This window comes from Megalobrama amblycephala, linkage group LG1 (assembly GCF_018812025.1).
Source record: "Megalobrama amblycephala isolate DHTTF-2021 linkage group LG1, ASM1881202v1, whole genome shotgun sequence".
Classification (NCBI taxonomy): Eukaryota; Metazoa; Chordata; class Actinopteri; order Cypriniformes; family Xenocyprididae; genus Megalobrama; species Megalobrama amblycephala.
Genome location: NC_063044.1, coordinates 39429464 through 39456367, shown reverse-complemented (window position 1 = coordinate 39456367; position 26904 = coordinate 39429464). Strand labels below are relative to the sequence as shown.

The following is a 26904-nucleotide window of genomic DNA, read 5'->3' as shown; positions in this document are numbered from 1 at the left end:
ACAACTGACAAATGCTTTGACTAGTGCTGTCAGCAGGGCTCTCAAGTTTTGGAGACAGGCAAGAGTGACATCCCCCCCCATAAAAAAAAAAAAAACAACTTTCGCCACCTTCTCTGGGCCAGCATCCTGTAACCTGCTCTCAGGGTGAATGAGGTGATGTTTATTAGTTGCCTTTTACCTGACATCTTTGAAAGACAGATGCAATGATTAAAGGTCCCGTTCTTCGTGATCCCATGTTTTAAACTTTAGTTAGTGTGTAATGTTGTTGTTAGAGTATAAATAAAATCTGTAAAATTTTAAAGCTCAAAGTTCAATGCCAAGCGAGATATTTTATTTAACAGAAGTCGCCTACATCGAACGGCCAGTTTGGACTACATCCCTCTACTTCCTTCTTTAATGACGTCACTAAAACAGTTTTTTGACTAACCTCCGCCCACAGGAATACACAAGAGTTGCGTTTGTAGAGTGTGTTTGTCGCCATGTCGTCGAAACGCTGTTATTTTCATCCCGCAGTCCAATCACCGGGTCTGATTCCGGCTCAAATTGATAGGGTAAAATTAAAGACATGTTTACAATAACACTGAGCGCGTGCATCTCCACGTTATGATAAGAGGCGTGACCTTTCCGGGCAAGATGCGCTAAGCTGCTGTCGAATCACAACACAGGAACCGCTGGCACAATCAGAACTCGTTACGTATTTCTGAAGGAGGGACTTCATAGAACAAGGAAGTCATCAGCCCGTTTTTATGACAGTGGAAACAGCGGTATACAGATAAGTAAATTATGTGAAAAATACTGTGTTTTTTTACACGCAAAACATGAACATGTTATATTGCACACTATAAACACAATCAAAGCTTCAAAAAAACACGAAAAACGGGACCTTTAATGCATCCACAGTGTTTCCCACAGGATTTTGTGAGACTGTAGTGGATGGACATCGGTTCCTCTAGGGGGGTCCAGGGGCATGCCCCCCCGGAGGAAAATTTTGTACATTTTAAATTTAAATGCATGAATCTAGTGCATTCTAAGAGCAAAATTAAGTGACTAGATCAATGAAGAAATTTGTTCTCTTGTAAACAATTTTGTGCTCTAAAAGTAGTCATGTACACAACATATAGTAGGCTAAATGAGAGTTCGTAAGTGGTCAAACATGTAGAGTACACATTTAAACCATTAAAAATATGTAGCAAAAGAGGTTACCTTTGTTGAATTAATTTATTTGTGGGAGCCTGTGTCTGTATTTGTGGAACTAATGGTCACTCCTTGATTTGTTAACCAATCCAGAATGCACTAAACACACCACTTCATTATAGATAAAAATAACAAATGAATAAAAATATATAATCATAAGCTGACCAATAAATAAATAAGTAAACTAGGTGAGTATATAATTCAGCAGCAAAAAATATTCTAGCCTAATTCTTGGAAGAAAAAAAAAAAGCTATGGAATGGCTTCAGATGACTTTGAATATAGGCAAGGCAAGGCAATTTATTTGTATAGCACATTTCATACACAATGGTAATTCAAAATAAAATTATTAAAACTATTTGGAGAGAGAGATGTTTAATGTAACAAAATGCCAGTCATCGTGTGATAGCAAAATATAACTAGGCCTAGACTACTTGTTCTGAGCAGGTGTCAATGAACAGGCTGTAAAACTGTTGGCTAAGTTCAGACACTCATGAAAAACTGATGCTGATTATCTGATTATCTAACAGCAGTCAAGTTGTCATTGTTTGTGTCAAACAAGTTGTGAATTTGTTGTAACATTAAAACAGTAGATCGTGACTTACTGCTCAGTGATGCTCAGAGCTCCAGTGTTTTCCTCTGTGGGTGAACGAGGATGATGGTGAACAATTCCAGGATATGCTTTTTTTTCATTGGTTGTTGCGTTAAATCTTACCCAGATACAATAGTGCTATTTTCTGATTGGCTATTGTGTAGCCTCTTTCTTTTTTTTGATTGGCTGATAAGTGGCAGGTTCGAGACGCGCTTGATTCCTTCCCGGTTCCAGAGAGAGCGGCGCGGCCAGATACATTTTGGGCGCTGCGGCATATTAAATATTATGATAAATAGTTTTTCTGCGTGAGAAATACAATGTGTGGCGGGAGTGCGTGACAAAAGACTGAAATGAGTGACTGTCACGCTCAATGCGTGACACTTGAGAGCCCTGTGTCAGTCACAGGAAAACCCCTTAATTGTTAAAAGGACAAGATAATACATCGGACATTTAAACAGATTTTTTATTATGAACATACTGACCTGAAGGAAAATGCTAAAACTGAATGCAGGTAATTAATAAACTCGCTCACTCAATCTCTTTCTCACAGTAACTCTTCTACATAATACAGTAAGCTTCAATGAACTCTAATATCAATTGAGAACATACAGTTTACATTGCTAAGAGTGGTTGCTAAGGGTGTTGTATAGTGATACACAGAACCGTTGGGTGAAGCGGTCATAGCCGTGTGTTATCATGAATAAAACACAGCTATTGACTAATCAGAATCAAGGACAGGAACTAACCGTTTTATAATAATAAACATTCACCTTTTGATTATTATTGTTGCCTCTAGTAATTATGTGTCTGATTTTTAATTTCCAACCCATTTGGGGTTTATTTTAAGCCAGCCATATAGTAATTTTAAACAATAGTTGAGTTAAAAAAAATACCCAGCAGGTTGGGTTAAAACAACCCAATCACTGGGTTTGTCCATTTTTAACTCAACTTGGGTTGTTTTAACCCAGCATTTTTAGAGTACAAATGCATATAAATTGAAGTTCAAAGAACTTCATTTTAATTTTTTTAAGAAATTAATACTTATATTAAGCAGAGATGCATTTAATTGATCAAAAGTAAAGACTTACATTGTTACAAAAGATTTCTATTTCAAAACACAATTTCATACACAAGTGGGTACAAAGTTCTGCTTTTACAGTCTCTTGAAGATCTTCCTGCTCATTGTTGTTCTTAAAGCCATTGTCCAGCTGGATCTCCATTTCATTCAAGTCTGACTCCATTTTGTTCTTGGTCCTCAAAGTTTCAGCGTGACCTCTGACCTCTTTCTCCAGACAAGTTTAGAGGAACTCAAGTGTACTTTGATGTTGTTTCCTTTACAGATGAAAAAGCAGATAAAATGAGAAATAAAATGATAAAATGAGTTTCTCATATTGACATTTAGTTCAGTTGTCACTCATACTATATAATGTTTGTATAAGGAGTTTCTAAATTCTCTGAGAGCCTGCAATACCAGAAATGACCTTTTTATCTCTCCTAACCGTTTCCGAGGAAACTCCTCATAAGCAGTCCTGGGATTGTTTATCTGTGTCATCTAGAAACAGCATTCTTTCTGAGAGCTTTTTCTGTAACTGCTTCTTTTTAGGAACTGGCACAGCTGCATGGGACTGACATCTATAAACATTTCAATCACTTTCATAATGTAAATATACCTCCCCCTCAAAATGCACAGCCATTAACTTCTACAGATAATGTTGAGATCTTCAAGTCTGTGCTTCTTGTTCTTCTTGGTTGTTATCGTTGGATTTTCTTTTTCTAGTGACAACAGCATCAATTATTGACCAGTAATGGCTGGCTTACTTTACCTGCTGAAGCTTCTCTAGATCTTTCTTTTCCTTCTGGGCCTTGGCAATGCCCTAAAGAGCCACAGCAGATATTTTGGAGCCAATAAACTGAATAATTTCAGATCATTATGTTACTTTATTTTAATTTGTCAATCAGTAACATGTGTTTGCTTGATTTCACACATGATAACAGATGTGTGGGGAATTTACAGCCATATTTTAGTGAAATCCTTGATTGCTTTCACCTGTTTTTCCTTCTCTAGCTTTGCCAGAGCCGACTCCTAGCCTTCCAAGTCCCTTCTCAGGTCCATAAGTTTGCTCGTTTTAGCACTTAAAGCATTGGCAGCGCTCTTCTCCTACTCTGACGGCTCTTTCATATCTGTTCTTTCAAGCTGATATTCTGCTTCTTTGGCTGGTTCATCAGCGCTCCCCAGCTTCTTCAAGTGTATTTTGTTCCTAAGGGTGTAAAAATGCAATTCATTTACATTAAAAATGAAAACCACACAGACACAGACATGTACTCTTTTCTTGGCATCACTCTTTTCTTTGGAAGTAGTGATACATTTTTAATCAAGTTCTTTAATATTCTTTAAAATTTCAGTTGTTTTCTCCAGAGCAGCTCACAGCTTCTTTTTTTTTGGCCTTTATCTTGTTCTCTTGGAAAGCCACTTTGAGCAAAGTTTTAACCTGAAACTAAAACACTGCAGTTAAGAAAAGGATATTTTTCGACCGTGGAAAAGGATATTTTTTGACCGTGTTTGAGCTGAAGGAATTTTCTCACATTTCTCTAATTGGCAATGAGGCCATTTCTGAAATAGGGAGAGACAAGGGGTTAATATCTATAATGGATTTCATGTACAGTTTTTTTTGTCTTGTCTTTTTTGTATGCCTTAATTGAAAGAGAGCTACTGTTTAACAGGGACAACTTTTGCTTAAACTACTTAGGTCTGTTAGGAAAGCCTTTTTGGGAAATGCAGATTCCCTTTAGGATGCTGTTACATGTCAGTTGCCAGGTGCAGGATTAAGAGTGCATCAAAAACAACACAAGAGTGAATACTGAAATAATATTAATCTGTGCTGCTTAATGGATGTGCGTTGGTGAATGTATTTGAATATATATATCTCTACACTGATCAGGCATAACATAATGACCACTGAGAGGTGAAGTGAATAAAACTGATTATCTCTTCATCACGGCACCTGTTAGTGGGTGGGATATATTAGGCAGCAAGTGAACATTTTGTCCTCAAAGTTGATGTGTTAGAAGCAGGAAAATTGGTCAAGTGTAAGAATTTGAGCGAGTTTGACGAGGGCAAAATTGTGATGGCTAGACGACTGGGTCAGAGCATCTCCAAAACTGCAGTTCTTGTGGGGTGTTCCCAGTCTGCAGTGGTCAGTGTCTATCAAAAGTGGTCCAAGAAAGGAACAGTGGTGAACCGGCGACAGGGTCATGGGTGTTTAAGGCTCATTGATGCACGTGGGGAGCGAAGGCTGGCCCGTGTGGTCCAATCCAACAAGACGAGCTACTGTAGCTCAGATTGCTCAAGAAGTTAATGCTGGTTCTGATAGAAAGGTGTCAGAATACACAGTGCATTGCAGTTTGTTGCGTATGGGGCTGCATAGCTGCAGACCAGTCAGGGTGCCCATGCTGACCCCTGTCCACCGCCGAAAGCACCAACAGTGAGCACATGAGCATCAGAACTGGACCACGGAGCAATGGAGGAGGTAGTGTGATGCTTTGGGCAATGTTCTGCTGGGAAACCTTGTGTCCTGCCATCCATGTGGATGTTAATTTGACACGTACCACCTACCTAAGCATTGTTGCAGACCATGTACAGCCTTTCATGGAAACAGTATTCCCTGGTGGCTGTGGCCTCTTTCAGCAGGATAATACGCTCTGCCACAAATCAAAAATGGTTCAGGAATGGTTTGAGGAGCACAACAATGTACTCATGAGGTGTTGACTTGGCCTCCAAATTCCCCAGATCTCAATCCAATCGAGCATCTGTGGGATGTGCTGAACAAACAAGTCCGATCCATGGAGGCTCCACCTCACAACTTACAGGACTTAAAGGGTTAGTTCACCCAAAAATGAAAATAATGTCATTTATTATTCACCCTCAAGTTGTTCTACACCCGTAAGATCTTCGTTCATTTTCAGAACACAAATTAAGATATTTTAGTTGAAATCCGATGGCTCAGTGAGGCCTCTATTGAGAGCAAAGCCATTCAAACTCTCAAGGTCCATAAAGGTACTAAAAACATATTTGAAACAGTTCAGTGGTTCTACCTTAATATTATAAAATGACAAGAATATTTTTTGTGTGCCAAAAAACAAAATAAAGACTTCTCAACAATATCTATATGGGCCGATTTCAAAACACTGCTTCAGAGCTTTACGAATCGAATCAGTGAATCGGAGCACCAAAGTCACGTGATTTCAGCAGTTTAGCCATTTGATAGGAGATCTGAATCACTGATTCGAAACAAAAGATTCGTAAAGCTCAGAAGCTTCATGGAACAGTGTTTTGAAATCATTGCCATGATCTGAAATAGGGAAAATCATTGAATTATGATTAATCTATTGCCATTTTGTGAATACCAAGTAATCATGTAATCAACAAAAAAGTATTTTAAGAAGTATTTAATTTTAGGAATGTGATGACATAATCCAGATTATCAGGTAATTTAATGGCTGAACTCCTATATGTGTATGTAAATATATCCTGATTTATATAGCACAATTTGAATCCTGTTTACAAACACCTTTGCAGAGGACATTTATTAAAAGGCAAAATAGAAGTAAAACAAGAGATAGAAATAATTAATATAATGAATTATTAATATTAATAATTAATACATATGAATATGAATAAAACGCAAAAAATAAGTTAATAAAATAAAATGCAAAACATGGATGTAAATGAACTTATTGTTCATTTGGCACACTGCAATGTGGTCATCAGTTTATTCAGCTCTCCTGTTGGGGCCAAAGCCACAGAAAATATCAGCTTAAACATGTGCATGTTTTGGGGGGTTGTTGTTATACTTACAGGTGACTATATAGAAAGCTGAAACAGTCTGGAAGGAAGAGGCCCTTTTTTTTGCTCCTGGTGCAGCTTCCTCTGCTTTGAAGAGCTGAGCCAAAAGAGGCATGGAGGACTGCAACAGGCCCACCACTGTTTCATTCAGTGGATCTTTGTTTTTGTGTAGCCATCCTGCAATGTTGTATCCCACCTGGGATTCCTTTTCTTTGACAATCTAGCAACAACATAGAAATATTTCTTTCCTGGATACAGTTCCAGCATAACCACCTCAAAATAGGCCTTGGGAACTTTGTTTCATCTTTTTGGCTTTAGGAAGTTGCCAGACTGGCCCAGGTTATTGTCATACAGAGCAGCTTTGAATGTTCTAAAATGGTGTAAGACAATAATCAGTCACCTCTCAAAGTTTTCACCAACCAGTTTAGAAATAGATTCAGATAAATGGTCTCTTGAATAAATATGACATGGTGATTCAGAACTACCTTGAGCAGATACTGCTTCAGTGCACTTGCAAGCTTTGTATGTTGTTTCTTTTGTGTTAGGAGAAGATAGGACAAGATGGCAAAGAGTTGTTGTTCCTGGTGGTTTTAGCATTGCTGAAGCTAGGACAGGAAAGAAAATGGAGTAAATGATTCAGTGTAAACCCTTGACTTATAGAACAGGGTGTGATGTTCCACAGAGAGGACATCAAAACCATTTGAATCTGACTTCTCTCTAGTGGCACCCACACTGGCAAAGTACTGCATGACCTTTTTGGTGTTCTCGGTCCTGCCAGCACCAATTTCTCCACTAGGAATATGTGATATTTCAAGCTCATCACTCTTCTCCACACAGAGCCGTGGTATTATTTCTAACACACAACTGCTATATTTTATTATTAATTAATATTAAACTAATTTCATTAATTTTTGAAATCACTGCAGTCACAGTTGGATAAAGGAAACACAGCATGCTTAAAGGATTAGTCCACTTTTAAATAAAATGTTCCTGATAATTTAGTCACCCCAATGTCATCCATGATGTTCATGTCTTTCTTTCTTCAGTTGAAAATTAATGAAGGAATAATCCATTTCAGGATTATTCTCCTTATAGTGGACTTCAGTGGCCTCCAGACGGTTGAAGGTCAAAATTACAGTTTTAGTGCAGCTTCAAAGGGCTTTAAACGATACCAGACAAGGAATAAGGGTCTTATCTAGAGAAACGATCGGGCATTTAAAAAAAAAATACAACTGTATATGCTTTATAAACACAAATTATTGCCTTGCACGTGCTTCTGTTTTCTGAATTCTTCAAAAAGCTTACGCTGTATGTCCTATGCCTTCCCTATTCTACTTGTGCTACTTACTACTATCTGAAGATATTTTGAAGAAAGTTTGTACCCAGGCTGTTTTGGGGTACTATTGACTTCCATAGGGGGGAAAAAATACTATGGAAGTCAATGGTGCACCAGAACAGTTCAGTTTCCTGAATTCTTCAAAATATCTTCCTCTGTGTTCAACAGAACAAAGAAACTCATACAGGTTTGGTACAACATGAGGCTGAATAAATGATGACAGAATTTTCATTTTTGGGTGAACTATCCCTTTAAGACCTAGAAATTCTATGTGGCTGAATAAAAATAATAAGAATGTCTTTATTCAATATACATTGCACAGAAAATCTTATTTTTTGTCTTTTTTTTCTAGTCCAAATATCTTAACATACTTAAAATGTGCTAAATGCTTAAGAAATAAAACTGCATAAGATTAAGTTTATGTATTATCCTCATTTGCAAATTGTGTCTACTTGTTTTGAGTATATAATCAGTTAGATTTTTAGAATTGCATTCATGATTTTATTAGATTTTATCTATATTTATATTATTTTTCTATTGCTTAAAAAAGTGAATGAGTTGACCAACTGAGTTATTTTTTACTTTATAATTTACTATAACATCATTCTAATAAAATTATTTTGTTAGATTATATGTTTTTTTTTTTTTTTTTTTTTTTAATCACTCTCACAACACTAAATCCAAGCTTGTGGACACATGAGGGGTTGATTAATAAGAGTGCCAACTCAAAGCTGTGAACACACACATGCTGCTGGATACACAGAAGCTGTTCATGTCAACTACATACATTAAATAGGTATCCAAACTCTGCAGTAGGCTATATTCTGAGATGGCTAGATCACCGGCAGTGGTGTAGGGGATGGACACTACACTACTGATGGGACTCCCAACACCCCCACAACCACACCCAAACACTTTCATTCAATTCCTTTTCTGCTTCATCAATTAATCAATCAGTTAATAGATCTTTTCTTTTAGTTTCAGAGGCTCTGTCTGTTTCAGCTGGCAAACAATCAATTCCTGCATTTATCACATGACCAAGAGATGGCAGGAGTGAGCTACATCAACTTCTCAACTGAGTGAGTAAATTAGGTCAATAAACTGTCTATCCACTGCATCTGTTTGCATTATTTCATATTTGGGGTAGTTTACAGGATATGTACCACATTCTAAAACATTCTCTCGTATATAATTAGTTGTGAATGTAGTTAGACTTCGTCAATGATTGTTGCTCAGTTCAGGCATTTAAAGGATTAGTTTACCCAAAAATGAAAATACTGTCATCATTTACTCACCCTCGTGTCATTCCAAACCTGTATAAATGTCTTTGTTCTGTTGAACACAAAGGAAGATATTTAGAAGAATGTGTTAAACAGTTCTGGGGCACCATTGACTTCCATAGTATTTTTTTTCTACTATGGAAGTCAATGGTGTCCCAAAGCGACCTGGTTACAAACTTTTTTCAAAATATCTTCCTTTGTGTTCAACAGAACAAAGGAATTTATAAGGTTTAGAGCAACTTGAGGGGGAGTAAAAGATGACAGAATTTTCATTTTGGGTGAATTATAAGCCCTAGTGTTGCAATCACTCTCTAAAATCCAAACCACACAAATGCTACCACAGCTAATACTAAAGTTTGCAATTTAAGTTTTAACTAAAATTAATTTTTACTAAAATTAAAGTAATAGAACCTTAAAGCTAGAAATGTCAGGCGCTTCATATAACCTCTTAGGGGTTCTTATCATGGGATAATTTTTTTGGATTTAGTTTTAATTGATTTCATAAAATATAAAATATTATAATATGTAAATAGAAAATATTACGACTTAAGCATCTTGTAAACATACTTTAGCACTAAAATTGAAAAGAAACCATTAAACATGTAAGTATTATGCAATAATTTAAGTTTTAAGGCATGAAGTGTTCTTTAAAATTGAAACAAGAATCCTAGAGTTCTATATGGGAAACCAGTGAATCTTTTTTTCCCTATGTGTGTCATTAATATAGTTTATAATTAAATTAATATAATTTGTAGTCACATTGTATTTTCAAAACGAGCAATATTTTTTGATCAATATCTGCATGAGCTCCCAAGTGTCAAGATATGCCATAATTATAAGATGTCCTTAAGAATCGATCAAGAATGTTTCTATTTATTCAACATGTTCATTTTTGAATTGTGCATCATTAAACCACATTGCATCCCACGCAATGAACTGATTAATTGCATTAATATGTATTTGTTTCCATTTTAATGAGTCTTCAGATCAAATACATTTCATTATAATGCCAAGAGCACAATGCCTTTCTTCTCATTAAAGTGGTGATGGATTGAAAAAGGCCAATGTGTGGCCTGCCTCCCTCATTAGCCTGCTGTTTATGTGGATTGGCTTTTCTTCCGCACAACACTATTAAATGGCTCTATTGTTTCCAGTTGCCAAAGTCCTCAAATCCAATCCTTTCCCCTCAGACCAACCTTATTTGCTTCTACCACATGACAATTATCAAGCCACAATTAATGCAATCATGCAAATTTAATGTAAATCATCTGCATTCATCATCTGGTTATTACTATTTATTACAAGCCAAAACACAAGCCAAACTACTATTTATTACAAGCCAAAACATGTCATTTATTACTCACCCTCATGTCGTTCCACACCCGTAAGACCTTCGTTCATCTTCAGAACACAAATTAAGATATTGTTGATGAAATCTGATGGCTCAATGAGGCTTGCATAGACAGCAATGCCATTGTAACTCTCAAGATCCATTAATGTACTAAAAACATAATTAAATCAGTTCATGTGACTTCAGTGGTTCAACTTTAATATTATAAAACGACAAGAATACTTTTTGTGTGCCAAAAACCCCCCAAAATAACGACTTTTAAACAATATATAGTAATGGCCGATTTCAAAACACAAAGCTTTACGAATCGAATAAGTGGATCGGAGCGCCAAAGTCACGTGATTTCAACAGTTTAGCCGTTTGATAGGAGATCCGAATCACTGATTCGACTCAAAAGATTCGTAAAGCTTCATGAAGCAGTGTTTTGAAATCATGAAATCGATCCATCATTAAAAATAATTTTTATGACATTGCAAAAAAATGGTCAACTTACGATTTTTCAAGAAGTAATTCATCTTTGGACATCATCAGAACACACATGACTAATATATCCTTTTACATCACATACCATTAACGCACCGCCAGCGCCAGACGGAAGAGCGAGCGCGCGCACGCCCCAGCGCGAGTACGTGCACGTACAGCTGTACTAACGTGATGTCAGAACGCCGTTGAGCTCAAAAAAATGTTAGCCTGTGTTGTTAAGTCTGAAAGCTACAGGGGATTTGCCAGACGGAAATAATACCGTTTTATCGCCTAGAAACACATGCACAGCCCACATATTAGCGTAGCGCGTTTTTATACGTTTTTATATCCGCTTGAAGCGAGCGTCTTGGGTTTATCCTGAGAGAAAGTTGGTTGGTTATTTTGTGGGAGTGATGTCGAATCCTGGGACTCGAAGGAACGGGTCAAGCATCAAAATCCGACTGACAGGTAAAACGCCGACAAATAAGCTCTTTTGTCGTTTTAATTGAATCATTACGGAGTTAATTATCATTTCATACTTCTAGTTAGGTTCGTATCGCTGTGTATTTGTCGCTCGTGTGTGTGTGTATGTGGAAGGCTAAGCGACTGACTATCCTGCTAGCTTCTGCTGGGGCGAGTTGCAGCAGCCTGGCTCTTCATGCTAAACGCATGCTAAGACGATAAGCAGTCTTTCATTTCATCAACATCTCTATAAACAGCACAATAGTCTGTGGACATGTTTTATTTTCACTTATGTGAGCGTTATCAGCCGAAAGCAGCTTCCCGTCCATGGTTTGTTAGGTTGGATTAGTCATAAATCAGCTGAGTATTAACCGGATGAAGGAAGCAGAGGCAGCTGTTTTCTCGGTTCCCCTCATCTGGATGGCAGTGTCTCCGTTATATATTAAGATATTAAGACCACCATTTGTGGCAGACTATTTGTGTTGTATCTTTGCTTATTACGTTTGCCCAGTGAAGCAGGTTAACAAAGGGTTACAGTGCTTGATCTTTAAATGCTAAGATACCGTTTCACAATCCACCGATGGGGTTTTCTTGGGGATGTTTTCCCTACTCTTTTGAAATCGCTTCTTGCTTGGAAATGAACAGGATATGATTGATGCATACTGATCTCTGTGATATCATCGCAGACATGGTGACAGTGCCCTGAAGGATTGGATTTACAATTGTCTCTGTAAATCAAATCTTCTGTTGACATATCAGTGCCCTTTAAAGTTTGTGGAATAGACGGATGAGTAAATGAAAAATTACAAGGTTATGTGCTTTATATTGTATTATAGACTCAAAATGGACAAGGTTACACATATTTTTCTTTTTTATATCTTTGGATACACTTTACAACAAGGTCCCATTGGTTAATGCATTAACTACCATTACCTAACAATACATTTGTTACAATAATGCTGTTTTAATGTTAGCTCAGGTTCAAATATTAACAGATATGACTATATTTTAATTATGTATGAGTAAATGTTGAAATGTTTGAAATTAACATTAACTAAGATTAATAAACACTTTGTAGTTAGTTCATGTTAATGTAGTTAACTTGTGTCAAATGAAATTGTGAAGTGTTACTGCTTTTTCCATTCTTTCCTGTTGACCGTTGATGCATGCCAAGTTTTAGTTGGACATAATATTTTATTTTATTTTTTATATCTCCCATGACCCAATTTCTGTTTGACATCAAACCCAACATTGTATGTACAATGAACTACTTTGATGGAGGTGATGACAACGCCATATAAAGACATTTTGTTCCCGCACAGACAAGATAGCTCTGAATGAGCTGTTCTTTATTTTATGCAGATGTGTTTGTGTCTCACAACATCTCCTCTGTGGCCACTTGAGAGTTTGTTTGTGGAAGAGATGTCCACAGCAGAGGTGGAGAGCTTTCGGGCTGCAGACAAACCCAGCGCCTCCAGCTGTGCTGCTCTCCCCCCTGGGCCCATGAAAGGAATTCTAATTGGACAAGGAATGTCTGTCTCATGAAACAATGAGTGTTGAATCTCTTCAATGGCTGCTTCACTGTTTAGTCTCGCAGGGCGTTTAAACCCAGAGGATTTGGGTAACCGAAAAAAGCTTGCGAGATTTTTATCTGTATGATAATCATCAGTAGATGCAGCAGTGCTCCCTTTAGGCGTTTGGGTGAGAGAACATTATTTTTCAGTTTTATTCTAAGCATCTTGTGTTTGCTGGTATGTTTTCGGTTGTTTCACGTGATGGCTTTCAAACTGATATCATTTAGTTTGTGTAAATGAGAGAGAACTTCATCTATACTTGTTTATAGACAGTGGCTACCTAAACATTTAGCAAGTGAGGGAATTGTAAGGAATTTAATGATTCTGATTCTGGTTCCTCAACGCTTTCATTAAAGGGATAGTTGTTCCAACCCTGTATATGACTTTCTTTCATCTGTGGAACATAAAAGATATTTTGAGAAATGTCATTGGGCTCCAGTGTAGTTTGGTTCCCACTCTAAAAAGTCATAAACATGTAGAAACGACATGAAGATTCTGTCATGATTTACTCACCCTTGTTGGACTTTTAGGAAATGAGCGAGCTGATGCAGCTGCAAAGGAGGGTTTTAATCAGGAAGTAAATGAATGTCAAATTCCTCCCTCAGATATCAGACCTATTATTAATTGTTATATTAAATAAGTGGCGAGAAGAGTAGGATACGTGCGCAGATAATAAATTACATGAAATCCATCTGGAAATCTCAAACAGACTTTTAATCTCCCTTAAAACCAGATTTGATCGAGTGGTGTTCAGAAGATGTCGGATAGGTCATACAAGACTCATGCATTTTTGCTTTAAGGTGAAGACCCAACTCTATGCATGTTCTGCAAACTCTATGCAAACATATTTTATTGGACTGTCCTGGTTTTAATGCAAGTAGAAGGCTCTTTCATGAAGTTAGGACTTTACTTAAGGACTTATTTAGTTAGATTTTGCCTGAAAAGTTTTTAGAATTTTTCTCATGTTAATTTTAAAAATCTTGTATAATTTACAAGATTACTTTCTGTGTTTTTGTTTGTTTGCATGCTTGGTTTTTATTGTATTTATGTGATATTTGTACTTTTGTAATTGAATAATAGCCTCAGATGCTGACATGGCATTAAATAAAATTATACTACGACTACTATTACTACTCACCCTTGTTTTTGGGTGGTTTTAATGATTACTTTAGTACATTTTAGGAAGAAATATTTGGAAAATGAAATGCAATTCTTATTGCACTTACTGCCTTCAACAGTGTTGCCAAATGAGATCATTTCAGATTTCAGCAGAACATATATACATTGTTGAATACATATAATGCTGTTCTTTTATGAATATTCACAGACTCTTTACTGGTGGCATTCCTTCAAAATTGGACCCAACTTTAGGCTATATATTGAAATACTAAAAAACAAAACAAAAACAAACACTAATGTGGTAACATATTAACACAAAACTCATGAATGTTTAACTTCATAAAAGATTATGCACAACCAGTCAGCAACAACACTGAGTTAAGTCTCATAACAGTAGCAGCTCTTGGTTCACAAGGTTCAGTGTGATATGGTACATGAGTCAGATTATTTCAGTATCGGCGAAAGAACCGGTTCTTGTACCTAACCCCACGTGCTAGCCTAAAAACATGATCTTTTGTCAATACTGGCTAAAATTGTTTTTAGTCAACTTGCATCACCGTTTTTACACACAGATTCTTGGTAGTTTCGCTGTTGTAATGGCTTTACACCATCTGACAAGTGTTGACAATCAACACCTTCACACTATTATAGGAGGCTTTGACGGCAGTATGCTTTTTGCAACCTTATCAGCAAGGGGTCGTAGACAGTAAGTCATTGTGCCTGATTAAGACGATGTAGTGATCAGATCAAGTTCCTTGAAAAAATGAAAAGATCGAAGATTGCATATTTTCTAACCTCCTCCTCGCTCATTTTTCAGTACATTTAAATATAGCGTTATGGTTAATGGTCTATAGGAAATTCTAGAAAATTCAACTTGATTTGAATTTCTTTTTTAATTTTTTAATTGTGCGTCAATTTCTGCATCTGTTGATGTTGTTTTGCACTAGGTTTCTCTTCTTTGTTACTTTGTCTTTTAGTGTGTCCGTCTTTCTTTGGGTTCATGTTTCACACAACAGGAAGTAGGATGTGACTTCTGAGATATCTTCTTTTAGTGATTAACTGATAGTGTTGTTTTTTTTTTTTGTGTGTTAGGAGTTCAATAATTGATATGCAGAACCGCATTTTAACTGTTGCATATTTTTGATTTTGACACAATAAGTAAATCATTATTAGACCACAACAATAAAAACATACATTTGTTAATGTATCATTGTGAATTATAGAACCTGTTGTCAGATTGAGCTGAATTGATATTTTTAGCTTCATTACACCCTTCAGTAATTTTATTAGAGCGGTAAAAAGAGGGGATAATTCTGTAAATATTTGTGTCATCATTGAAGCATGCACCTCTGGCTGTTTTTTTGGCTCATTCAGAAGTTATTGCCCTCATCATGGTTACAGAGTAATCAGGGAGAAATGCAAGTTTCTTATTTTCTCATTGTTGTTTCCTCATTACTCGGAAAGGTCTTTGCTGATAATGCCCTGAGAAAGTACTTGACTTCACATGTTTTCTACTGTGTTTCACCCTGAAGGGATTGTGGATTAGTTGGGCTGTTTGGTTTTTATTGTTGTGTTAATGAATAAGGCAGTCTGAATGCAACTGTAAAAAATGCAAAACACTACAGAGTCCTTGATTTGTATTCTGCTTCTGTTATAACTTTTCTCTGTTGCTGTTACTTTTAAACACACTCACACACATGGGGATAGTAAACTTTTAAGGCCATGAGCATTCAGGCTTCAAAAAATGTTTGCTTGTTACTGCAAAACAGCTGTGTTTAACTTGTGGTGTTGGTGAGACTCTGTTGTATACTTCCAAAAACTGTAAAGCTACCAGGTGATTTGGCAAAGCTGTTTCTTAAAGCCTCTATAGACTAAATGACGTGTTGGTGCTTTCACAATTAGCATTTCTTTAACTAGTCTCCAGGTGTGTTGTTCAATCCAATCAAAATACATAGTTGAATAAATACTCATTATCAAATGCTAGATCTTTTTAAGGTTTTTTTTTTTTTTTTTTAAGTGTTGTTTTAAACCAGTGGTTCTCAACTCTGGTCCAAAACAGATTTTTTTTGTTTGCATGTAATTTGGGCTGTTTTTATATGTTCTAATTCTGATATGTATCTAATATGCCTGAACACTCAGGTTCATCAGATTCGTATTTCACTATTTTTCATCGATAATTTCCACTGTAACAGCACTCTTTTTATTTTATCTATGCATGTCCAAACAAAGTATAGTTCTGATGCTACATGTCAAACAATTTTGAAGTGTCAGACATACATTTTGCAGTGAGAAGAAATTAAAAGAAAAGAGCATAAATACAAACCATACACATCAGAAGTACTCTCACTAGTGCTGGTCAGTTTAACAAAAAAATCTGTATCACTTTTTTTTTTTTTTTTAATAAAGATTCTGGTGGTTTCAGTGTATATCACGTTTTTTTCCTGGACCTTTATTTTGGCATATTTTACTGTCAGGAGTACAGGGAATATATTATAGAAACATTGTAAGGACTAGAGTTGTCAAAAGTGACTTTGGTACCTATCGGTACTGAAATTTTAAAAATGTGACTCTTTCAGCGGATTCGTAAACACCTCTGATTGGCCATTGTGTTGACGCGCTCATCGGATATGCCTGTGATTGGCTACAATGATCAACGCATGGGAGCATTTGAAAGCACACGGAAGTGTTTGAATTTGAAAGTGGGAGCATGAGCGATTGAAAGCAGGTGTCTAACAGTGGACCGATCCGCGATGCTTTTCCGCCTGCTTTCAAACGCTCCCGTGTGTATCTGTGTAAGTGCTTAGTGAAGAGATTTATTGATGACTATTTACAACGTTTTTACAGCGTTGATCATTGAAGCCAATCACAGACATGTCTGATGAGCCATGAAAACAACGGCCAATCAGAGATGTTTACGAATCCACTCAACAGCACTCAAAGCATCACATTTTTTAAATTTCAGTACCGACTAGGTACCGAAGTCAGTACTTTTGACAACTCTAGTAAGGACAAATGAAAATTTAGTTTAAAATGTAATCAAATTAATTGAATTGTTTAATTAAATTAATAATAGTAATATATAATATAATAACTATTAATAAGTAGGCTACATTTTTACAGTGCAATTTCTCTAATTTCAATGACGACCTTTGAGTTTGTGTGTTTTAATAAACAGTGTTATTATTATCTCTAAGATGAAGTTCATGTATACTGAGTGAGACAGCAGACACTAAAATCATCGCGAGCGTCACGCGTGCTTCAGTATGTATAGTAGTAGATGAAACTGTGACACTCATTCATACAGACTTCAGATTTCAGTAGCAGTCTTTTTTTAGCTTTAATATTCAGAAACTAGTCTGTATCCATATCTGATTCATTGTACAGCCCTACTTTTGATTTATTCATCCAAAAATTGCCAAACGTTCCGCTTATACAGTAAGTTCTTGTGACTGGATTCCGTGATTTCATCCGTGTTTTCTGTATCTCGGAAATCATATGGCTCTACTTGGTTTTTGCAGTATTAAAGAGAGTTAGTTTTGTGAGTTATTTATTGTTGTGTTATAAAGTTGTTTCCATTAGTGTAAGAAAAGTTGGCTCTCTATTCTCTCTACATTGCGCTTCATGGCCATTGAATAGATACAGCAGCTGTTTCAGCTACGAGCCGGTATGGCAAAATTGAAACCGGTTTAGCGTATGAACCGGTATACTGCCTATCACTAACTTTCACTTACTCATGTAGCCTAAGGTGAACATGTCTTGCATCTAAAAACCAGAGGAATGGTTTAAAAAAAAAAAAAAAAAAAAAAAAAGCGCAGCACAAAACACGAGGGTCTCGACACGTGCTTTTGAGACGTGATTCAGAAATAGCTACTATTTTTGACATGTACAACATGAAAATAATCGCACTGGCTATCTGGACAAAGCCGCTATGAGTGCCCCATCTGGCATGTTGCCATGCAAAAACAGTTGTCATGCAAACTTGCTACTGTAAACAAAAGCTTGCAACGCTTTCCCCGCCTCCAAGGTTTTCTGATTGGTCCACTGTTTTGGAACTGACATTGATTAGCAGCACTGCGTGTAAAAGTTGAAATTCTTTTAAATTGACATGATGTCTTAAAAACGCACCGCTCATGTGCGAGACACTGCAAAAGCACTAACTTGACTTGCACAAGGCGTAAGCGTAACGGTCATACACATTCATCTAGCGCGTGCTTACTTCCATTAAACGATAGAAAAGTAGCACGTTGGAATGGAAAAACGCATTCTGTGTGAACGGACCCTAAGTTTGTGTGTGCAAATTTAGCATTATGTGCATGTCATGAATGTGAATAAGTGATAGGATTACAAAAGTGCTGCGTAATAACTGGTATAAGTAAGCATAGTGTGAAAAGGACAAGTCTGTCTTAGTTTATTTGGATGAACCATATGTTAATTGGCTATTTGCATTATTGTAATGTTTTGTCAGTTTACTTCTTGGGTGCTTCTTGGCAGGTCACTAATGTAAACCTAATGTTTATGTTTTAAAGGGTTAGTTCACCCAAAAATGACATTTCTGTCATTAATTACTCACCCTCATGTCATTCCAAACTTGTTCATCTTCAGAACACAAATTAAGATATTTTTAATGAAATTCGGGAGCTTTCTGGACTGCAACGTTAAGGCCCAGAAAGGTAGTAAAGACTTTGTTAAAATAGTCCATGTGACTGCAGTGGTTCAACCTTAATGTTATGAAGCGACGAGAATACTTTTTGTGCACAAAAATAATGACTTTATTCAGCAATTTCTTCTCTACCACGTCTGCTGCTGCACTGTCTGTACAACGTAAACAGTGTAGAAATTGTTAAATAAAGTCATTATTTTTCTTTTGTTTTTGCATGACAATGAGGTTGAACCACTGTAGTCACATGGACTATTTTAACGGTGTCTAAACAGGTTGCACAAAAAATGGGAATTGTGCATTAAACCCTGCAGTGTAAATGCAGCAATGTTTGCCTGTTATGTTGGCTTGATGTGCTGACTTTAGAGTAGATGCTATGAATGATTTATGAAATACCCCATGTTCCCTTGCAAGCTCAACTCCTGAGTGTATACAGCCTCTCCACAATTGTTTGTCCAATGGCGTATTTTTTATTTATTTTTTTGTTAAAAAAAGCCTGGATTATGTTCTGCATATGAAGTAGTTGCATGGCATGGCCAGCTATTGTGCCAGGCATCAGGCACAAGAAGAAGGGTGAAAAGAGGCTTACTGCCCCCTGTGACTGTGAGTCTGTGCTAGAAGCAGAGGGCTGGACACTGGGGAATCCTGCTTATTCATTAAGGAACACTAGCAGCGGTCTGCTGTTATCGTTTTTGTGTCACGTGCTGCCTGCTGGCCTGTTTCCTCTCTCTCCTCTCCCCCGTTCCTTTATCTTTTTCTCTCCTTTTCCTCCCGCACACTTGCACGTGAGTGTTTCATGTTCATGGTTGTGTAGGTATGTGGAGCATGTGGCCTCTCAGACATTCCTGTGCATGAAATTGATGTGAAGTCCAGCTGGGGGTTTGTAGGGGATACTGTTTATTCGGACAGACTGTAAACTGACACTATTGATCAGAGCCAGGCCATCACCCGTCTTGTGTAAATAAATGCCTCTAGGAAAGCAGCGGGAATGAAAGCAACAGATAGCTTTTATACAGAGGAAATGTGCTTGAGTTTGTGTTTGTTTTCTTTTAGAGCTTAGCTGCTAGTATTCCTCACCTGTAAGGGAAACCTGCTGCAAAAGAAATGGGTGTTTTAATGCTAGAATTAACCTAAAACAATTTTAGCATAATTATTGCAAACTGTTTCACCATTGAAATGAAGAAGTAGAGCTGCACGATTAGCTAATCATTAAAAGATCACAGTCTCGATTCAAACACCCACTCTATCTCATTCCTAAATGACAACAACTTGACTGTCTATTAAACCTTTGACAAAATCACACAAATCTGCGTCGACACTGCCGCTGACCTGAGAGAGCAGTTGTCATGTATGAAACGGCTTCACAAACAGTCTTTTGAACCACACAGTATCATTATTTCTGTATTACAAATAACTGGGATATAATTTTATAGTTCAGATATAAACACTGTCTACGGAAGCAATCAAAATAGAGTGAATCACCTTTTGAACTTCATGCTTCAAATGACAGGTGTATCGATTACGTCGTTACTGTTAAAAATGTATTTGTCATTGAATTATTCAAGAGATTTGTTCAAAATGGTGATTCGTCCAGTGATGAAACAAGTGAAGTATTTATGAGCAAGTCATTGAATCATTCATTCAAACCACTTTTTTAAATAATTAACTCAGATTAATTACACATTTTAAATAGACTGCAGCAATTAACATTTTGTCAGGACAGAATATTGTGTTCGAAACAAATGTCTTGAATGTTGTTTAACCTCCCAAATATAGGCCACATGCAATTCCAAGTGCTGTATAGGTCACTTTTGTGGTGAGCTATTTTAATGTCTTTGAAAGAAGTGTCTTATGCGCACCAATTATTTGATTTATTTGATAATATTGTGAAATATGATTACAATTTAAAATATCTTCTATTTTAATATATTTTAAAATGTAAATTATTCCTGTGATACAACACTTAATTTTCACCAGCCATTACTCCATTCTTCATTCTCACAAGTTCTGTCTTCAGTGCTGATTTATCAATGCTGAAAACACTGCTTAATATTTTTGTGAAAACCATAATAGTATTAATTTCTTTAAAAAGAAATCTTACTGACACCAAACTTTTAAACGATTGTGTGACTTCTAAAGTCTATGCTGTTTAAAGGGGTTAGTTCACCCAAAAATGAAAATTGTCATTAATTACTCACCAAACCCATAAGATCTTCATTCATCTTCATAACACATTAAGATATTTTTTATCTTCCATTGAAAGCAACGAAATAACCGGCATATAAGGTCCAGAAAAGTAGTAAAAACATTTGTTGAAATAGTCAGTGTGACTACAGTGGTTGCATTTTATATATGTGTTTTACATTGTTACTTTTATCATGCTCTTACATGCATATTTCATATATTTCACATGCATATTTAACACGTGTTGCAATGTTGAAGTGCTGTTTCATGCACATTGTCGTCACCACATATGACTCAAACCGCTATATCATTTGTTGTTTGGTGTTAAAACCATTCTTGTTTTTATTTTGTCATAGAGAAGTATTGGAGCACTGTTCTGAACTCAAGGTTTTTGTTATGTATTTGTGATGCTTATGCACTTGAAGTCACACATTTAACCTTATGTGTTATGATAGACTCGCCCCTTTATGTAAGTCACTACACCTTGAACTGAAGAGTCATGAAGGTGAGAATGATTAGTATGAGACTTTGTATTATGGTCACTCGCTCTGGCAACCAAATCGTTTGACCTCTATTATATGATCTTTATTACTGAGTTAATTGTTAACTTAAGCAATGACTTTAGTATTTCAAGATGTAGAAGTTTACAAGTTTACAGTATACTATATAAATATAAGTAAATGCAAATTTACAAATTTATAATAAAACCTAAGCCACCTAACCCAACTACAATAATTTAACACTAAATAACTAACAACAGCAAAGTAGTCAGTATTCTTGGTGTGCTGCGAACCAGCTTCAAGTTTCAGCATTTCTTTTGCAGAAATATGACCATATTTGCCGCCTTTGACAAAATACGACACTTCTCTTGAGTTATTACATGTCCTGCACAAGGCGACTGTTATTTTAGAACGCATCACCTTATTATTTCTAAGGCGGCGTGTCATGCTTCTCACGTGAAACGCCGCAGCCACAATAGCACAGTATGACACGTATCACATTTATTAAGTTTTTCCTTTTTTATTCAAAATATTTACAAACTTGTTAACTATGTCATGAACTATCTGAAATAAATAAAACAGTCAAATTATAATTGAAAGGATTATTATTGCTGCTTCCATAGACATCAGTGTGTATTTTACAAACTTTAAATGTTTTTTTTTGCTAGTACTTATGTGCATTTAAATGTCAAACCTAAAATAAACATTATGTGGTTGAAAACACCGAATAGTTGTGATATGTGACAAGTGCTGTGTGAGTCTGGCTCGGTGCCAGCCAAAAGTGGCACCAAAATTAGGCATCTGATTCATTAGAAATCTGATTCATTCCGGTTACATACCGGTTTCGATACCCAACCCTAGACAGCTATTAACTCTTAACTTTTTTTTTTTTTATAAATCGATTTCTGTGGCATTTTTACCTTTTATTAGGGCAGTTTTTAACCGTGTCAAATTGTGCATTGTCAAATGTTTACATTTAATCAGATTTAATTTGAATAATAAGACACTATAGGATTTTATCAGTCAAATGAACACATCATTAAAACACTTCTTTAAAACAAAAATTGCAATTTTATTATAGATAATTACATATTACACTTTGACTAATAAACTCTGCACATAAAAACTTTGGGTCTCTAAACTCAACCCCTTTCAAGCTCAGCCCTAAAAATATGAAAACTAGATGAGTCAAACTCATTCATCCTCTCAAACCTGCCTTGACCCATTCCTAGAGCTTCTTGGCTCAAAGAAATAGAAATTGCAGCATATACTGTCAAACCAAAATGTATTCGGACACCTTGAACATTTCATTCATTATCTCAGTTTATTCACTTTAGTTAAAAAAAATGGTAATAAAATATGACAAGATCTCAGAGTTAAACTGTCAGAAAAAATTAATCTTAATTATGTCAGATAACACTTAAGCAAAACATGGTCAGGTCAAAGTGTCTGAATAATTTTTGGTTCCAAATTTTTATCCATTTTACTGGTAGTCCACTGTATGAAGAATGTTTTGGTATAATATATCACAGTTTACTTTATTTTTGCTGAGTTTTGTGTTTTGTGAGAAATGCAAACCTCTAAGCTGTCAGATTTGCCTCTTTTATTTACTTATATTTTATGTCCTGACAAATTCATCCCTATTCCTACAAATATTTTAGAAATGTGGAGTCATGCAGCCTGTTGCCCTGATAAAAATGTGTGACATGGTAGATCTTTGTGTCCATGTGTCTATGAGACTGCATTGTGGTCAACTGCAGACAGTGCTGTGTTACACAGTGCCGTAAGTCTGTGGGGCCTCCAGACAGGATGAAGAGCTCATATGGTGATTTTAGCCTCCCTCAGCAGCCTGGCCGGCTCCCACGCGCCTCGTCTGGATTTAGGTTACTGCAGGGGTCACACAGCCACCTCCCCCAGGTTACTGCCGGACACACATACTGCAGTAGGACACATTCAGCTGTTGTAAACAAGAAACACTAAATGCAGGGATTATTTCAGCCCATCAGACTTTAAGAGTCTACTTTTCAGTATAATGTTTCTCACGCTCTGACGCGGCACATAAGTAGGCCAGTGCAATATTAAGCTTTTTTCTTTGGTGGGAGAAATCCTCTCAGCTCTTGTCTCTGTGCGAGGCAGATGCTCATCAGTGTCGCTGTAAGCATCGCTCATATCTGTCCTGGGATGACAATTGACCAAGGGCAATTCTCTAAACTGACCGACATAAATAACCTGTTTCTTTTCAACCTTTTTTTGGCTAATTCCTGCCGGCCCTCTCTTTTGTGAGTTGAGGACACTCTGGAACCAATTAGCTTTCTTATTGCAGACCAGACCCAGTTTGAAGTTTGTTTGAAAGCACAATAATCATCATTGCGTGTTGTATCCGAGTACTTCTGATGGTGTCAGACAAGCTGTCAAGAGCGCAGACAGGCAGACATCTGTTGGCATTGTCGCCATAAGGTTGCAGTCTCTTTGGTGTTGGCTCAGTGCTGTGATTAATGTGCCACACATGAGATTCAGGATGTCCTCCTCCAGTCACTCCCGACTGAATGCATTTCTCTCATTCCTCTGTATTGTGCTTTTAACCACTCATTCCCCCAAGGTATGGCTCAGGTTTCCCTTTCTTTCCGTGCGTGGTGACTCAGTGATGGGGAAGTCTGTCCGCCTGTCCTCATCGTTGTGCTTCTTCCTAGGGGAGCTTGGCGGATCCAATGTGGAAGTCGGAGCGGCTGACCTACTGTATGGTTTGCCCGAGGAAATGACTTGTCTTTTCATGCACATGAGGAGGTTTAGCATTCCAGTTTACCCTCTTGGCTGACAACTTATTTGTATGAGGTTGGATGGAGATATATTTTTAAAGGCCTCTGGCATTCTGATCGACCTTACAAAATGGCTTCCCACAGTTTAATCTTCAGCGCAGAGCGAGGATTTGGCCGTGGAAAGTGGGAGAAAGAGAAACAAAGAACCAGGAAGGAGGGTGGAGGATATCTCCGGAAAAGCTCATGGATATTTTATTCGTGCTGGGGGCCCGGCGTCTTGTGTTTCAGCCCTGCATATGGTGGGGCTTTGCATGAGTGTGTGCAACACAGTCTTTCTCATATCCCTCCAGCCCTCACACCACTGTAACTCAAATCCTAAGCTGTGAATAGGAGTATCACCTCTGATTCTGGCAGGAAATTAGTCGAGTAAGCCACATTCTTCAACCCCTGGCTGGTTCTTCATCTGTTAATCAGTCTAGTTCATCACTCAATTACAGTTATGGCTTGTGTATGCAAAGTCTGAATTGTCTGTACTAGGGCTGAGCGATTAAATGTAGTAAAATCAAAATTGCAACGTGGCTTAGTGCGATATATTCAGGGCTTGACACCAGCCACTGTGGCTAGTGGTTTTCCAAAGTTACTAGCCACTGAGCATTTTCACTGGCCACAATTTTGATGTTGGTAAATTACATTTTAGCCTATATGATTAAAGATGACTTTGTTCTGCTTAAATTACTTTATTTTGAGTCATTTTACTTGATTTAGAAGATTTAAAACCCTTTCAAACTTTTAAATGCAGATTGACCACCCAAATCAAGACTACATTGTATATCAGCTGGTATGTACAGGTGGGCAAGAGGTGGACAATATGAGCATGGGCTAATATGAGAAATTGTATAAGTTATTTGTGTTAGGCTATATAAAAGAACAAAGAAGCAAATTACAAAAACAATAGTAAATTAAAAATAATCTTTTTTCAGATTATTTAACATCTTTTGTTGTTTGATTAACATTAATGACAGACAGGTATTTGATTGGGCTGCTGAATGCATGGACGTAACTAACGCATATCCAGTTATTACTAGTGATCGACCGATATTGATTTTTTTATAACCGATACCGATACCGATTATTTGCATGTTTATGTACCTGATAACCGATATGCAGAACCGATATTTATTTAATGTTATACTTCTGTTTTTGACAATTATTACAACACAAATGAGCTGATCAAACCATTTTATTTATAACAATCACTCCCTCCTTGCATACAAAAAAAAACCTTTATATTTATACACAAATAAATAGAGGGGTCTGAGTCCAAAAAATTAAAGTGCACTGTTACTAAGTGTCTTTGTTTTAAAATAAAAGCTTTGAGGTAAAAAAAATAAAGCACAAAAATGATTATAACATATTGGTGGATGCCAACTGACAAAGTGCTGTTTGACTATAACTTAATCAACCGCGATCGCGCATGGACATAATAAATAATTAATTTCCACAAAGCGGTAGGCTGTATTTATATGTGTATTAGCGAAATAATTATGTAGTAAATGATAATATAATTCCTGATCATCCGTCAGTTGCTAAGCAATATGAACGAACTTTTTCTTCTAGACTAATGGTGAGCAAATACAACAGATAGAGAATTAAATTCAGCGCTTTTATTTTCAACATGCACTCATTCATGTCTGTTTTATTTAATTCATGTAAAGTTACGTCTTTATTGGGGCAGGACATGACGAATTACACTACGTGACTCAATGAGTTCGTCTCAATTGTTTAGAAACAAGCTGCATAAATTAACTATATCAGGAATTTATGTCTCAGATCTCATTTGTGCATGTCTGTTATGTTAAATAAAGTTGACTTAATTAAAGCAAACCAAGTAGAACATATACTTTACCTGTGCACTGAGTTGTTGTTGACTGATCTCCTCAGACGCCCGGGCTGCAATGGCGGAAATCTCAAAACGGCCACAAGATGGCGCCGTAAATCGGCGAATCCGATATTACAAAACCGATACCTGATTATGGAAAAATGCTTAAATATCAGGAAAAATATCGGTAAACAGATACATCGGTCGATCACTAGTTATTACCCACCTGTTTACGTCCACTTAAGCCATAACCGACTGTATTCACGCAAGATACTCCACCCGATGGACATTTAGACATGTGTGTGCACTGTTTAACTATTCAGGCGCGAGGAGAACTGATCGCGCGCGACAGCGCTTCTGTTGTGTGTCATTCAGCGCAATTCCGCCTATCCCTCATTCACTAACTGCCCGTAGCCTAAATAACGAATTGTGTGATTGGATTGTAATTTTGTGCTACGACGATCTTCGACGATCATTTGGCTGTTAACTGAAATTATATTCAACCCGCCAAAGTGGCTAGTGGGAGTGGCTGTCTTACCCGCCACAGCTGAAATCTACCCGCATTTGGCGGGTTGGCGGGTGTTAATGTCAAGCCCTGGATATATTACATCTTGTGAAAAGGGGCATAATAGGTCGCCTTTAAATATGTCTCTGGTGTCCCCAGAATGTGTCTGTGAAGTTTCAGCTCAAAATACCCCACAGATCATTCATTACAGC

The 26904-nt window shown here is 36.9% G+C and overlaps 1 protein-coding gene and 1 long non-coding RNA gene across 4 annotated transcripts in view; one reads left to right on the top strand and one right to left on the bottom strand.

Annotated features, from left to right (window-relative positions):
* Positions 1 to 2669: 2669 nt before the first annotated feature.
* Positions 2670 to 11196, bottom strand: LOC125269591. Its single transcript, XR_007185156.1, has 5 exons — positions 11088 to 11196; positions 10608 to 10644; positions 7113 to 7232; positions 6640 to 6997; positions 2670 to 4042 (listed from the first exon to the last, which is right to left on the bottom strand). It is a non-coding gene; the product is annotated as an uncharacterized LOC125269591 (long non-coding RNA).
* Positions 11185 to 26904, top strand: part of smurf1 (SMAD specific E3 ubiquitin protein ligase 1) — a 47064-nt gene continuing 31344 nt past the window's right edge. For 2 of the 3 annotated variants that reach the window (XM_048192461.1, XM_048192457.1), the window contains exon 1: positions 11186 to 11524. In XM_048192461.1, the coding sequence (XP_048048418.1) occupies positions 11470 to 11524 (55 nt within the window). In that variant the 5' untranslated portion in view covers positions 11186 to 11469. Of the gene's footprint in view, positions 11525 to 26904 lie in introns of all 3 variants that reach the window. The other variant, XM_048192464.1, reaches the window with a different exon arrangement.